The sequence below is a fragment of the Lepus europaeus genome, chromosome 16 (assembly GCF_033115175.1).
Source record: "Lepus europaeus isolate LE1 chromosome 16, mLepTim1.pri, whole genome shotgun sequence".
Taxonomy (NCBI): domain Eukaryota; kingdom Metazoa; phylum Chordata; class Mammalia; order Lagomorpha; family Leporidae; genus Lepus; species Lepus europaeus.
In genome coordinates, this window is record NC_084842.1 from 4,156,687 (window position 1) to 4,171,854 (window position 15,168).

Below are 15,168 nucleotides of genomic sequence, written 5' to 3' on the forward strand. Positions count from 1 at the left end.
CATTACTTGGCTGGCCTGGGAGGAGAGCTGGCCAGGTCAAGGCAGGTGGCATCTCTAACAAGAAATTTACAGTTCTGCCTGCAATGTTGCTGACCCTACTTGACCATCCCCTCAGCTGCAGTGGTCACTTTGGAAGTTGGGCTGAGTGAAGGGCTTTTCAGCTTAGAGCCAATAAGATCTGTGGCTCTGACCTGGGCATCCTTCGACTCCAGGGCAGGTCCATTTCCAGTGAAGGGATGCCCATTCTTACCACTACTATTCAACATAGTTCTGGAAGTCTTAGGCAAGAAAGAGAAAGGGATACAAATTGGGAAGGAAGAAGTCAAACTATCTCTCTTTGCAGAAGATGTGATTATTTAGGGGATCCAAAGAACTCTAAGAGACTATTGGAACTCATAGAAGAGTTTGGCAAATAGCAGGACATAAAATCAATGCACAAATATCAACAGCCTTTGTATACACAGGCAACACCATAGCTGAGAACAACTTTTAAGATCAATCTCATTCAAACTAGCTACAAAAACAATCAAATACCTTGGAATAAACTTAACCAAGGATGACAAAGATCTCTACGATGAGAATTATAAAATCTTAAAGAAAGAAATAGAAGAAGATACCAAAAAATTAGAAAATCTTCCATGCTCATGGACTGGAAGAATCAATATCATCAAAATGTCTATTCTCCCAAAAGCAATTTATAGATTCAATGAGATACCAATCAAAATACCATAGACATTCTTCTCAGATCTGGCAAAAATGATGCTGAAATTCATATGGAGGCACAGGAGACCTCGAATAGCTAAAGCAATCTTGTACAACAAAAACAAAGCTGGAGGCATCACAAGATCAGATTTCAGGACATATTACAAGGAAGTTATACTCAAAACAGCATGGTACTGGTACAAACAGATGGGTAGACCAATGGAACAGAATAGAAAAACACCAGAAATTAATCCCAATATCTACAGCCAACTTATATTTGATCAAGGATCTAAAACCAATTCTTGAAGCAAGGACAGTCTATTAAACAAATGGTGCTGGGAAAACTAGATTTCCACATGCAGAACCATGAAGCAAGATGGCTACCTTACACCTTCTGCAAAAATCCACTCAATATGGAACAAAGATGTAAATCGATGGCCTGACACCATCAATTATTGGAGAACATTGGAGAAACCCTGCAAGATATAGGCATAGGCAGAGACTTCTTGGAAAAGACCCCAGAGGCACAGGCAGTCAAAGCCAACATTAACTATTGGGATTACATCAAATTGAGAAGTTTCTGTACTGCAAAAGAAACAGTCAGGAAAGTGAAGAGGCAACCAATAGAATGGGAAAAAATATTTGCAAACTATGCAACCAATGGAGGATTAATAAACAGAATCTACAAAGAGATCAAGAAACTCCACAACAACAAAACAAATAATGAATTTAAGAGATGGGCCAAGGACTTCAATAGATATTTTTCAAAAGAGGAAATCCAAATGGCCGACAGACACATGAAAAAATGTTCAGGATCACTGGCAATCAGGGAAATGCAAATCAAAACCACAATGAAGTTTCACCTCACCCCGGACAGAATGGCTCACATTCAGAAATCTACCAAGAACCATTGCTGGCAAGGATGTGGAGGAAAAGGGACACTAACCCACTGTTGGTGGGAATGCAAACTGGTAAAGCCACTATGGAAGTCAGTCTGGAGATTCCTCAGAAGCCTGAAATAACCCTAACAAACGCAGCCATCCCATTTCTTGGAATTTACCCAAAGGAAATTAAATTGGCAAATAAAAGACCTGTCTCCACCTGAATGTTCATTGCAGCAGAAATCACAATATTAAGACCTGGAATCAACCAAAATGTCCATCAACATTAGACTGGAAAAAGAAATTATGGGATATGTACACTATAGAACACTATACAGTAGTAAAAATATGAAATCTGCTCATTTGCAACAAAATGGAGGAATCTGGAAAAAAATCATGTTGAGTGAATTAAGCCAGAGCCAAAGGGAAAATTATCATATGTTCTCCCTATTCAGGGACAACTAACTGAGCACCAAAAAGGATAACTTATCAAGTGAAATGGAAACTATGAGAAACAATGACTTGATCAGCCCTTGTGCTGTCACCCCTTTTAGTATTTTTTTTTGTTCTACTTAATACTATTGGTTGTACTCTGTACTTAACACACAATTATTCTTAGGTTTTAAATTTAACTGAAACATGATCCCTGTTAAATATAAGAGTGGGAATAAGAGAGGGAGGAGATGTACAGTTTGGCACAAGCTCAATCGGACTTGCCCCAAATGGTAGAGTTAGAAATGTGCCAGGGGATTCCAATTCAATCCCATCAAGGTGGAAGCTACCACTGTCATTTCAGTAGTCAAATGATCAGTTTCAGTTTATAATTGGCCATAATGATAGTATTAAGTGTCAAAGCAATCACATAAACAAGACTAGTGTCTGCTAACACTAACTGACAGATTTAAAAATAAGAGAACGATCCAACATTGGAAGCGGGATACACAGCAGACTCTTAGAATGGCAGATGTCCTAAACAAGACTCTGGCCTCAGAATCAGCCCTTAAGGCATTTGGATCTGGCTGAAGCGCCCATGAGAGCATTTCAGGCATGGAAAGCCAAGACTCTCTGGCAAAAAAAAAAAAAGACCTAAATGAAAGATCTCTGTGAGTGAGATCCCAGTGGGAAGAACGGGGCCATCAAAGAAGGAGGTACCTTTCTCTGACGGGAGGAGAGAACTTCCTCTTCTAAAGGGAGGAGAGAACTATGACCTTGTCTAAGTAAGATCAGAGTTGGCAAACTCAAAAGGCTTCCATAGCCTTGGCAACTCATGACAAGAGCTTCAGGTGTATACTGACGTCATAAACAAGTGTGTCAATTGTTAAATCAACATAGGAGTCACTGTGTACTTACTCCTCATGTAGGATCTCTGTCCTTAATGTGTTGGTCAATGTGAATTAATGCTATAACTAATACTCATTCAGTACTTTACACTTTGTGTTTCTGTGTGGGTGCAAACTGTTGAAATCTTTACTTAGTATATACTAAATTGATTTTCTGTATATAAAGAGAATTGAAAATGAATCTTGATGTGAGTGGGATGGGAGAGGGAGTGGGAGATAAGAGGGTTGCGGGTGGGAGGGAGGTTATGGGGGGCAAAAGCCAGTGTACATAAGCTGTACTTTGGAAATTTATATCTATCAAATAAAAGTTTCAAAAAAAGATGGGAAAAAAAGAAAAGACAAGAAAAAAATAAATTACCAACTGAATAATTTCAGTCTGTTGGCAATTTTGCGTTTTTTTATTGTTTTGGCTTCATAACATAAAAATATCTACTGAGCTTTCCAGCCTAAACTTCCTTCAAGAACGGATGTATTACTCCTAGACATAAAAAAATGAAACCAGTATCAAGTAGATTACATGCTTTCCTTCTAGTAAACTGTGTTTAAACTGTAAAACCACTAGAAGTTTATCCAGTAACATATGCATATGTATATATTAAGATACTAAAGCTTAACCAAATGGCATAATATGTTGAAGATAATCTGTCAAGTGCCAGATTCAGAATTCAAACCTATGTGCATCTGTCTTTAAAACTTAATGTTTGGGGCTGGCATGGTGGCACAGGTGGTTTATCCTCCACCTGTGATGCCAACATCCTATTTGTTCGAGATGCGCCTGAGCAATTTTTGATTCAGCTCCCTGCTAATGCTCCTGGGAATGCAGCAGAAGATGGCCCAAATCCTTGGGTCCCAACTCCCACATGGGGGACCTGGAAGAAGCTTCAGTCTCCTGGCTTTGGCTTGGTTCCACCCCAGCCATTGCAGCCATTTAGAGAGTGAACCAGATGATGAAGTTCTCTCTCTCTCTCTCTCTCTCTCTCTCTCTCTCTCTCTGCTTCCTTTCTCTGCAACTCTCCTTTAAAAATAAAGTTGAATTTTTTTAATTTTTGACAGGCAGAGTGGATAGTGAGAGACAGAGAGAAAGGTCTTCCTTTTGCCGTTGGTTCACCCTCCAATGGCCGCCGCGGTAGCGCGCTGCGGCCGGCGCACCGCGCTGATCCGATGGCAGGAGCCAGGTGCTTCTCCTGGTCTCCCATGGGGTGCAGGGCCCAAGGACTTGGGCCATCCTCCACTGCACTCCCTGGCCACAGCAGAGAGCTGGCCTGGAAGAGGGGCAACCGGGACAGGATCGGTGCCCCGACCGGGACTAGAACCCGGTGTGCCGGCGCCGCAAGGCGGAGGATTAGCCTAGTGAGCCGCGGCGCCGGCCAAAGTTGAATTTTTTTAAAAAAAGAAGACAAAAAAGTTAAGTTGAGGCATTCTTTTGTAGAATCACCAGAAATGCTGATAGTATTTTTAAAACTTAAAGTTTATATAATAATTATACTATTCATATTATAGCTATATATTTTATATTATATTTCCCCATGAATAAATAGGAGGCTTTTTATGTGAATTCATACCCTCTGGTTTTTCACTGATTTCAGATACAAAAATTATACTGATAACAATCAATAATAAAACTGGGCCGGAGCTGTGGCTCAATTGGCTAATCCTCCACCTTGCAGCACCAGCACACTGAGTTCTAGTCCTGCTTGGGGCACCGGATTCTGTCCCAGTTGCCCCTCTTCTGGGTCAGCTCTCTGCTGTGGCCCGGGAGTGCAGTGGAGGATGGCCCAAGTGCTTGGGCCCTGCACCCCATGGGAGACCAGGAGAAGCACCTGGCTCCTGCCTTCAGATCACTGCAGTGTGCCGGCCGCAGCGCACAGGCCGCGGCAGCCATTGGAAGGTGAACCAATGGCAAAAGGAAGACCTTTCTCTCTGTCTCTCTCTCTCTCACTGTCTACTCTGCCTGAAAAAAAAAACTGGATTGTATTTAGCCATTTCTATGAGCTATACAGTAATTGCTATTATCACCTCCAATTTACATAGTGTTGAAATATGACAATCTGGTTAATCTCAACCAATAAGAAGTGAGAGTTGATTCTAAGCTGCCTAATAGAAGGCAGGCTCTTACAAATTGAGCTCGAAAGAGATGAACTTGTAAAAGACAACAGGATTACCACTCTCTTCTCTGAAATAAATTATGACATTCCATGCCATGAAGTACTTAACCTCAATATATTGCCATGATCTCATCTCTCCCCACTACATTCCTGAAATACTTGGAGTTTTCTTGCCCTTAACACTGCAATTTTGGAAGACATTTCGATTATACTCTTACTATCTGGAGATTCATTAAATATATTCACTTTATATACCAAGTATGCTACCAGATGCTACCAGAAGTGAATTAAAATTTGATACATACATTTAAATGTTTATTAAATCAGTGATTATAATGCCATATCTTTTTTTTTTTTTTGACAGGCGGAGTGGACAGTGAGAGAGAGAGAGAGAGAGAAAGGTCTTCCTTTTTCCGTTGGTTCACCCTCCAATGGCCGCTGTGGCCATTGCACCATGCTGATCCGAAGCCAGGAGCCAGGTGCTTCTCCTGGTTTCCCATGCGAGTGCAGGGCCCAAGCACTTGGGCCATCCTCCACTGCACTCCCAGGCCACAGCAGAGAGGTGGACTGGAAGAGGAGCAACTGGGACAGAATTTGGCGCCCCAACTTGGACTAGAACCTGGTGTGCTGGCGCTGCAGGCGGAGGATTAGCCTATTGTGCCATGGCGCCGGCCTATAATGCCATATCTTAAAAGTAGATTTTAAAACATTTACCTTCTCTGTTTCACAGGCAGAGCCGTTTTGGATATCCATTGGATCTGCTTCTGACTCGTTAAATTTGTAGTCTAAAGTCACACATAGTTTATTTTTTACAAGAGCATAAGTTATACCGGGGCCTCTTCTGTTGTAAGGAATTGTAGTTGGAAAGGTACAAACTAATCGTCCACATGCGAGATCTCTGCAAACAACAACAAAAAATACAGGTAAATATATTATGCATTAAGCACTATTAGAAATGATTTGGACTTGTTGGTTGATGAGTTTATAATTTTAAACATGGCGACTTAAAGTCTTTTGTCATCCACAGTTATATATGATTTGCTGCTCATAAAACTAAAGCGTTGTTGGTTCTGTGTTTAGCTGTCCTCCTATAGGTTCCTATGGACTTTTTCCAGCCACTTCTATTGTATTCAGTACTTTGGGATGGCTCTGTAAACAGATGAAGCCAATAATGTATTAACAGTACCAACTGAGAGAAAGTATGGTTAACTGAGGTTACTAAAAACAAAAAGCAATTCAAATCAATTGGCAATATACAAAAAGAGTTAAAGATTTTAAAAGCTATTATTAAAATTGCTATATTGGTCTACTATGCTATGTTATATGTGTGTACATATTGTATGTCCACATGGGGAAATTTTATTAAGAGTTTTATTTTAAATGGCTTATAGATAAGATTGTCCATAAATTTAAGCTGCTAAAATCAATCAAAGATACATTTTAATTGGTGTGACCTGAATCTCTGTATCATATGTTTTATACTTGTTGGTAGAAAGAAACTAAAAACATTTTAGATGGTTGTGCTTAAGTTTACAGGATAAACAAACTACACCATGTTAGGTATTTAAGAGGTGTTTTCAAATACATGATTCTTAAAATTTATAGAAGGCATTGGACCTTCTGGTAAATGTTTTCTTAAGTTGTTATCTAATGGTTGAAACTGTTTGCTAAGTATTCATGTGATATTGCTATTGTCAGCAAGCGATCTAGGACTTGCTCCCTCATTTCTCTATTCTAAGCCCAACTTGTTGTTTCATTTCTCTATTCTCTTCAAGGTAGGAAACTAATTCTATTATGAAGGAATCTGTAGGACGCACAATTTAATCTTTAGACCTTATAAAAGAGATGGCTAACATTTTTCTGTAATAGCATAGCCAAAATAAGAGCTTAAATAATAATCTCATAGCTAGATTCACTTCGCCATCAGCAAAGTATACAGTAAGTAGAAAAAACCTCCCTTTCAGACCAAAGGGAAAGACAGTTTTAAAGTGAGAATATAATTTTCCTCATGGGCACTGTCTACCTTAGAAAAACTACTACAGAACATGCCTGTGACTATAGACTTGTAGATCAGGCCACCGAAGATTAGAGATGGGACACGGGCACTCCCTTGACTTGCATCCTCTGGTCTGCTTTAACACAAACCAGGAGGAAAAGAAAGCTCGGCATCAGAAGCAATGGGTGGCAGGCCTATTAATGGCTGATCTGTACAGTGATCTGCCCTCAAGGAGACCCAACAGGCCAGTCCACTGCAGTGGCTTTCAATGTGGTATGCCTGGGCTTCAGCAGAAGTCAGCTTGTGAAGAGCCCTGGCAGGTCTGCCAAGAGTTGGATCACTGGAAATGGACCTGCCCTGGAGTCGAAGGATGCCCAGGTCAGAGCCACAGATCTTATTGGCTCTAAGCTGAAAAGCCCTTCACTCAGGCCAACTTCCAAAGTGACCACTGCAGCTGAGGGGATGGTCAAGTAGGGTCAGCAACATTGCAGGCAGAACTGTAAATTTCTTGTTAGAGATGACACCTGCCTTGTCCTGGCCAGCTCTCCTCCCAGGCCAGCCAAGTAATGAAAGTCAACAGAGTGCCTTCCCCTAGGAGGTTCACACCTCCCTTAGGATATATCCCATGTGAAGAGATAGATAGGTCTGGGCCTCTTCACTTACAAGGCCTAAAGCCCAACAGATTATTATCAAGCCCCTTCTGTCAGGTTCTATTTGCCTCTCAATCAGAAAAATTACTTGTAGCTTAGACAGCACCTTTCTTAGCTCCTCTAATAATGACTCTGTCCTTTGTTCTAGACCCTGTCTAGTGCACTTGGGCTTCATTCCTTTGTAATCATAACCTCTACTCTACCACCAATGGCTCTACTCCCAACCTGTGTGTACTGATGGTCCTCTTCCCCACTTAATGCTGTATAATTGTTCAAACCTGGTAAATGCCACTCTTAGGATCATTGGTTACTATCCTCACTCTGTCTTTTATGATCTTGTCTAAATACGATCAGAGTCGGCAAACTTGGAAGGCTTCCGTAGCCTTGGCAACTCATGACGACAGCCTAGGGTGGTTACTGGCGCCATCAACTAGAGTGTCAATTTGTTGGGTCAACAACAGGAGCCACTGTGCACTTGCTCCTCATGTGGGATCTCTGTCCTTAATGTGCTGTACATTTTGATTTAATGCTATAACAAAAAAAAAAGAAATGATTTGGACTTGCTTTCATTGCTTAAGATAGAAAATACCCTCCCCTGTGTCACTACACTATTGGATAAATGGAATGTTTTAACACTAGCATTTAAAGTAAAAGGCAAATATATATGAATCCATTTAAGCATCCTACTTTCAGTTATACTAATAGGGCTTTTATTTTTACTTTTTATAGGTTTACATTTTAGTTCTAAATTCAACAGTTTTAACATTTTGTCACATTCACTCCATATTATATGAATACACATATGTACTATTTATTGAAAGCAGAGACAATATCAGAAGTGACAGATTCATGATAATGTTCAAAACATGTGGAAAAGAAGGGTATATTGCCATATACACAGTAAGACTCACTGAAGAAATATTTATAAATATAAACCAAAGGATATTATACCCACACCAATTTTGTGCTCTCCACATATTAACACATTTGGACAGGAAAGTTGCAGCTGATTTGGGCAGGCATTGAGCCAGTGAGCAACGAGGAGCCTGGAGACTGCCAGGAGCATCTGTGCCACAGCTCTGCACCAGAAAAAACCTACACCTTTCTGTGCCCATCCAACCTCACTGCGGGCTCTGCAAATGCATTCTCCATCATGCACCTGAGCCTCACTAAACCATCGTGTAAGAGATATCAAGATGACCACATGTATGCTGTAGCCCACTTAGAGACACCATGACACCTTCAAGATTCCCAAAAAACGGAGACAGAGTGGTGAGCAAAATGACGCCCAATAGGAACTCAGCCTCATTTGAATATTCAATTAGACCACTGCCCTCCTAGCCTATAAAAGGATGAACCCAACTTTGGAGGGAGCAGCAGTTCTTCCTCTTGAATAGAAGCTGTCCACATGCATGACTGACTGTGTACTATCTTTTTAAATTAATTCTGCTTCCTTTCACGCATTTATCATTCAATTTTCATTCATTACATTTGAAGGAAGAACCTGGAATAAGATCAGCTTGAGGCCCCAACACAATTAGTATTTTAGGGATTGCCAACAGTGAGTATTATCAACTTCCATTTTTCATTGGCATAAAAACCTAGTGATTATGCACTAATTAATAATTTAAAATGAAATGACATTGTATAGGTGTCAGGACTGAGGCCAGAAATGTGGCATAGTAGGATGAGTCTCCATCTGCCATGCTGGCATCCCATAAGGGCACCCGTTCTAGTCTCAGCTGCTCTTCTTCGGATGCAGCTCTCTGCTTATGGCCTGGTAAAGCAGTGGAAGATGGTTCAACTGCTTGTGTCCCTATCCACACGGGAGGCCCAGGGGAAGCACCTGGTTTCTGGCTTTCGATTGGCTCATGTCCAGCCATTGCAGCCATTTGGGAAGTGAACTAGCAGGTGGAGGAGCATTCTTTCTGCCTCTCCCTTTCTCTGTTACTCTGTCTCTCAAATAAATAAATAAAATCTTTGAAAGAAATATGTCAGGCCTGGAAATTTTGATTTGAGTTTCACTTTTCATTCAAAGGTGATTCTTCAAAACCACCAGAATGAATGACATGCTTCACAGAGGGAAAGAAATGTGAAAAAAGAAAAAAAAACAGGAAAGAAGAAAAGTATTATGACAAGCTGAATGAATTAAAACACAAAGCCCCAGCATATACTGCCTAAAAAAACACAACTTACCAACTAAGATATACACAGACTGAAAGTGAAAGGATGGAAAAAGATATTCCATTCAAATTGAAATGTCAAATGAGCAGGAGTAGACAGTCTATTTTAAGGCAAAATAGAATTTAAGACAAAAACTATTCAAAGAGACAAAGAATGACTTTATGTAATGATTAAGAGAGCAAGTGAACAGGAAGATATGATGATAGCAAATGTATGTGCACCCAGTGCTAAGGCATATGGCAATTTCAAACAAATGTTAGTGGATCTAAACAGAGATATATGCTCCAAATCAATGATAACGGAGATTTCAACACCCACTTTCATCAATGGTCAGATCAATAAAACAAAAATTAACAAAGAAACAACAGAGCTAATCTACATTATTGAACAAAAGTATCCAATTGAAATCTTCAAAGCATTTCATCCTACATTTGCAGAATACACATTCCTTACATCAGTGCAAGGAAATTTATCTAGAATAGAGACATAGAGAGAGCTCTTCCAACTGCTGGTTCATTCCCCAAATGCCCACAATGGCTAGAGCTGGGCTGATCCAAAGCCAGGAGCCAGGAGCTTCTTCCAGTTCCTCTGCCTGGATGCAGGGGCTCAAGTACTTGGGCAATCCTCCACTTCTTTCCCAGGTGCATTAGCAAGGACCCGGATCAGAAGTGGAGCAGTTCTCATATGTGTTGTCGATGCTATATGTGGTAGCATTACCCACTACGCCATAAAATTGTTCCCCTTGTTAAACTTCTTATTCAGTGAAATATTAAGCCTTTTTATTATAATTTGAATTTAAAATGTTATCTCAAACATTGAGAGAGAGAGAGAGAGAAAGAGAGAGAGAGAGAAGAAAGAAAGTTAGAAAAAAGAAGGATGTGAAGAGGGAGGGAGAGGGGAAGGGAATATCATTATATTCTTAGACTAGTTCTACAAATCATATTGAATCAGTTAAATGTTAATCAAAATAACAATTAAAAATGAAATTAAAAGGTATCATTGAACTCAAAAACGTTTGGCAAATTTGCAGAATACAAAGTCAACAAAGAAAAATCAATAGCATTTTATACACAATGCCATGTCAGAGAAAGAACTTCTAGATCAATATAATTCACAGTAGCTACAAAAAATTCAAATATCTTGGAATAAATTTAACCAAGGATGTGAAAGAGTACTACAATGAAAATTACAAAATACTAATGAGAGAAACATCCATACTCCCCAAGCAATGAACAGAGTCAATGAAATTCCACTAAAAAATGCCAAGAAAATTCTTCAAATCTTGAAGAAAAAAACTCACAAGGAAATACAGGCTAAAGCAATCTTAAACAATAAAAGTGAGCCTAGAGGAATTGCAATAACATATTTCAAAACATATTATAGGGCAGTTATAATCATAACAGCTAGGTGTGGAATATGTTAGAAACCCTAGAAATTAATCCACACATCTTCAACCAGCTATTCTTTGGTAAATTAGTTTAAATCCCTTCCTGGAGAAAAGACAGTCTCTTCAACAAATGGTGTTGGGAATACTTCATGGATCTCTGCATGCAGTATTAAAAAAAGAAAACCCTTCCTGACTTGCTATACAAAAATCAACTCACAGTGGATCCACGATCTAAATCTAAGCCCTGAAACCATCAAATTACTAGACGAAAACACAGGGGAAACATTACAAGACATTGGCATAGGCAAAAGTTTCTTGGGTAAGATCCCAGAAGCAAGGCAATAAAGGCAAAATAACAAAGACTACATTAAGCTCAGTTTTTACACAGCAAAGGACACACTCAACAAACTGAACAACACATCTGACAAATAATACCCAAAATACATAAGGAGTTCAAGAAACTCAGTAACAACAAAACAAACAATCCCATTAAGAAATTGACAAAGGACATAACCCGGAATTTTTCAAAAGACAAAATACAAACAGCCAACAGCACACAAAAAAATGCTTAATGTTATTAGCCATCAGGGAAATGCAAATAAAAATCACAATAAAATCTCCCCTTACTTGTGAGTATGTGAATAAAAAATCCAAATATATTTTTGGTGGGAATGCAAAGTATTACAACCCTGATGGAAAACTGTATGGAGATTCCTCAGAAATCTGAAATAGAACTACCATATGAACAGCATCCCACTCTTGGGAATATACCCAAATGAAATGAAATCATCATGTGAAAGAGAAATCACTAGTTCTAGGTTTCTAGCAGCTCAATTCACAATAGCTAAGATATGGTATCAACCCAGATGTCCATCAACAGAAGGCTAGATAAAGCAAATGTAGAATATAATTAAGACAGAATACTACTCAGCCGTAAAAAAGAATGAAATTTTATCTCCAACACAATGGATGTCAATGGAAACTATGTGCTTAGTGAACTAAAGCAGACCCCCAAAGACATGTGTGAAATAAAGCAGACCCAAAAAGACATGTGTGTTCATGTGTGTTCTCTGGTTTGTGACAGCTAATACATAGAGCACAAACAGCATAATGCATGAGTGAAATTCACATCTTGTGAGTAATTAATTACAGCTTTTGTCTGTACTCTAACAGAATAATTTTCCTTCTACTTTTTATTAGAAGAATTCGCTATACAGTGGAGGATTAAGCTTGTGATTATAAAGTAAATTGAAATTATATTATCAAAAAAAGTAACAGGAAAAAAGTTAAAGAGGCATTGAGGCTTGGGGAAAGCAAGAACAGTAGAAAGTATCAACATGTGCTTAAAATTGTATATGTGAAGTACATGAAGTCTCTTCTTTATACAAATGTTTAAAAATAAAAATAACAAGAAAAGAAGACAGTATTAGATCTTAGAAACACAAACCAAACCAAAACATAAAAGACACAAAGTATATAGACAACAGTCGAATGACACGTATTGTGTTTTCACTAATGATTTTTAATAAAATAGATTAAAATCAACCAACCTGGTTAACAATAGTGAAGTAACCTTCATAGTAAATACTCAAAAGAAGAAATACAAATGGTCAGCAAATATCTGATAAAATGGACAATTTAACTAGCCATAAAGGAAATGTAAATGAAAACCAAAATGAAATTATTAGCTCATACCTGTCAGGATGACTACTATCCAAAATACAGAGAGGAACAAATGCTGACAAGGATGTGGCGAAAGGGGAACACATGCATTGTGCATGTTAATTTGGGAATTTAAATTAGTGTAACAACCATGGAAAACAGTATAGAGATTTATGTAAAAACTGGAAATATATTTGCCATATGATTCAACAATTCCACTACTGGATATATATACAAGCTATGATATGATTGCATCAAAGAGATACCTACTCCACCATGCTAAATGCAGTGCTGTTCACAATGGCCAAGATATGGAACCACCAAAGGTGTCAATCATCAGATGAACGGATGAAAAAAAAAGGTGACATTTATACAAAGTGGAATGTTATTCAGTCATGAAAAATAACAAAACTGCCATTTGTAACTAGGGGACATTATGTTGAGTGAAATGAGTAAGACAGAGAAAGATAAATACTACATGTGTCTCTCACAAGTGGGAGTTAAAACTAATTTCAATCTGAACACAGAATGTTGATTTCTAGACTCTGAAGGAATGAAGTTTAGAAGGATTCTGAGAAAAATAAAGAAACCTTCTATGGTTCACTAACTGTAATAAATACAGGGGAGAGTGGTTGTGAGGTATGTGGGAATTCTTTATAATACTTCACAATTTCTATTTTGTAAATTTAAAACTATTCTGAAATAAAGTGTTAAAAAATAAAAGGAAAAGAAAAAGTGTTAACATTTTTATAACATACCTCCGTGCACAGGTCCTATATTTGCCTTCATGTTTACCGCAGTTCCCATATCTATCCATTTGAGATTGTATTTCTTCATAGCATTCAAATGGAGCATTTTGTGAATCTGTCAAAGTTGAAAATATACTTGTATTTAAACATATATCTGTTTTTTTTATTTTCATCAATTTACTCATATGCAATATGCTATCTTTGAAAGTCACTTGTTAACAATAATAGTATATTTTTATGGTCTACACTGTGACATTTCAGTGCATGTATATAATATTTACTCATCAAGCCAGGGAAATCACCATTTTCCCTTCTCTACACTGTTTTCTGATTGGAGTTCCTTCTATTTGCTCATAAAAGAATAGGATATTGTGAACCACAGTCACTTCACTATGCTGTGTAACACAAGAAACTTATTCCTTTGATATGATTATGATTTGGGATATGTTTCTTTTGATTCTTTCTCCATTATATAACTAAATTTCCCTAGGACGGTTCTAAGGAAAAATAAAGAAGTAAAGTGAAAGGTAGTGTTCATGGTTATTGCTCTTTATTCCTCACTTTTACAGTCATTTACATCTTTAAAATAATACAGGAGAGGACAGAGTAATATAAACTAAGCAAAGGCTCTGGACAAGATGGGAAAGAAAAAGAATAGAAAAACTAGACTTATTCTAGATTCTGAGTGAGAACCTGTGAAAACATGTCTATAACAAAATCAATACGAGATTTTTTTCATAAGATATTACTTCTTTGTATCTTTAAGTAGTCTCAACTCAAGGGACCAATATTTCCCTATTTTACTTTCAACACTACATCGCTATTTTTATTTCTGTGTTTAAAAAATCAAAAGCAAAGACTTGGTGACTTAAAAATAATACCTACTTACTATGTCACAAATTCTGTGGACTGGAAGGCCAGTGCTAACGGCTTCTTTCCTCTGGGTTTTACTAGGAGGAAATCAAGGTATTGGCTGGAGATGCCATTTCATAAAAAATTATAGTCTTCTTCAGGGCTCAATGGTTATTGATAGAGTAAAGTTTTGGCTGATTTCAGATTTGAAGCTTTTATTTTCTTGCCAGATGTCTTCCAGGGCTTGTTCTTGGCTTTTAAAAATTCCCCTCAGGATATGGTCACATGTCTCTCAAATCATGGAAGCTTACTTCTTCCAAGCCAGTACCTTCCTAACATTTCTGACCTCTAGACAGCTCACAGGCTTAAAGAGATGGAGATGCTAACTAACTTGACTTGAAATTCCTGTCAAATACATGTGTTGTATAACAACATGCTCCGTAAAAATGTATAATTAAAATAAGATGATTAAAATAGTGCACATATGATTAGTATATGCACACTCAGGATGACATTCCTTCTGATTAACTCCAGGTTTACTGACTATGGCGCTTAATCATATCTTCAAGATTGAACCATGAAGACATAGAAACCAACAATGAAACTATCAAATGAAAAACAAGTAATGAGATCAAATAAGCAAGAAAAGGATTCCTGGTA

The 15,168-nt window shown here is 38.2% G+C and overlaps 1 protein-coding gene across 1 annotated transcript in view; it reads right to left on the reverse strand.

The window, feature by feature from the left end:
- The window catches only part of LOC133775472 (disintegrin and metalloproteinase domain-containing protein 32-like), a 206,235-nt gene that overhangs the window by 76,654 nt on the left and 114,413 nt on the right, over window positions 1-15,168 (reverse strand). The window contains exons 16-17 of the mRNA XM_062213813.1: window positions 13,666-13,771; window positions 5,743-5,926 (exon numbers count right to left, since the gene is read on the reverse strand). Coding sequence (XP_062069797.1) covers window positions 5,743-5,926; window positions 13,666-13,771 — 290 coding nt within the window. The remainder of the gene's footprint in view (window positions 1-5,742; window positions 5,927-13,665; window positions 13,772-15,168) is intronic.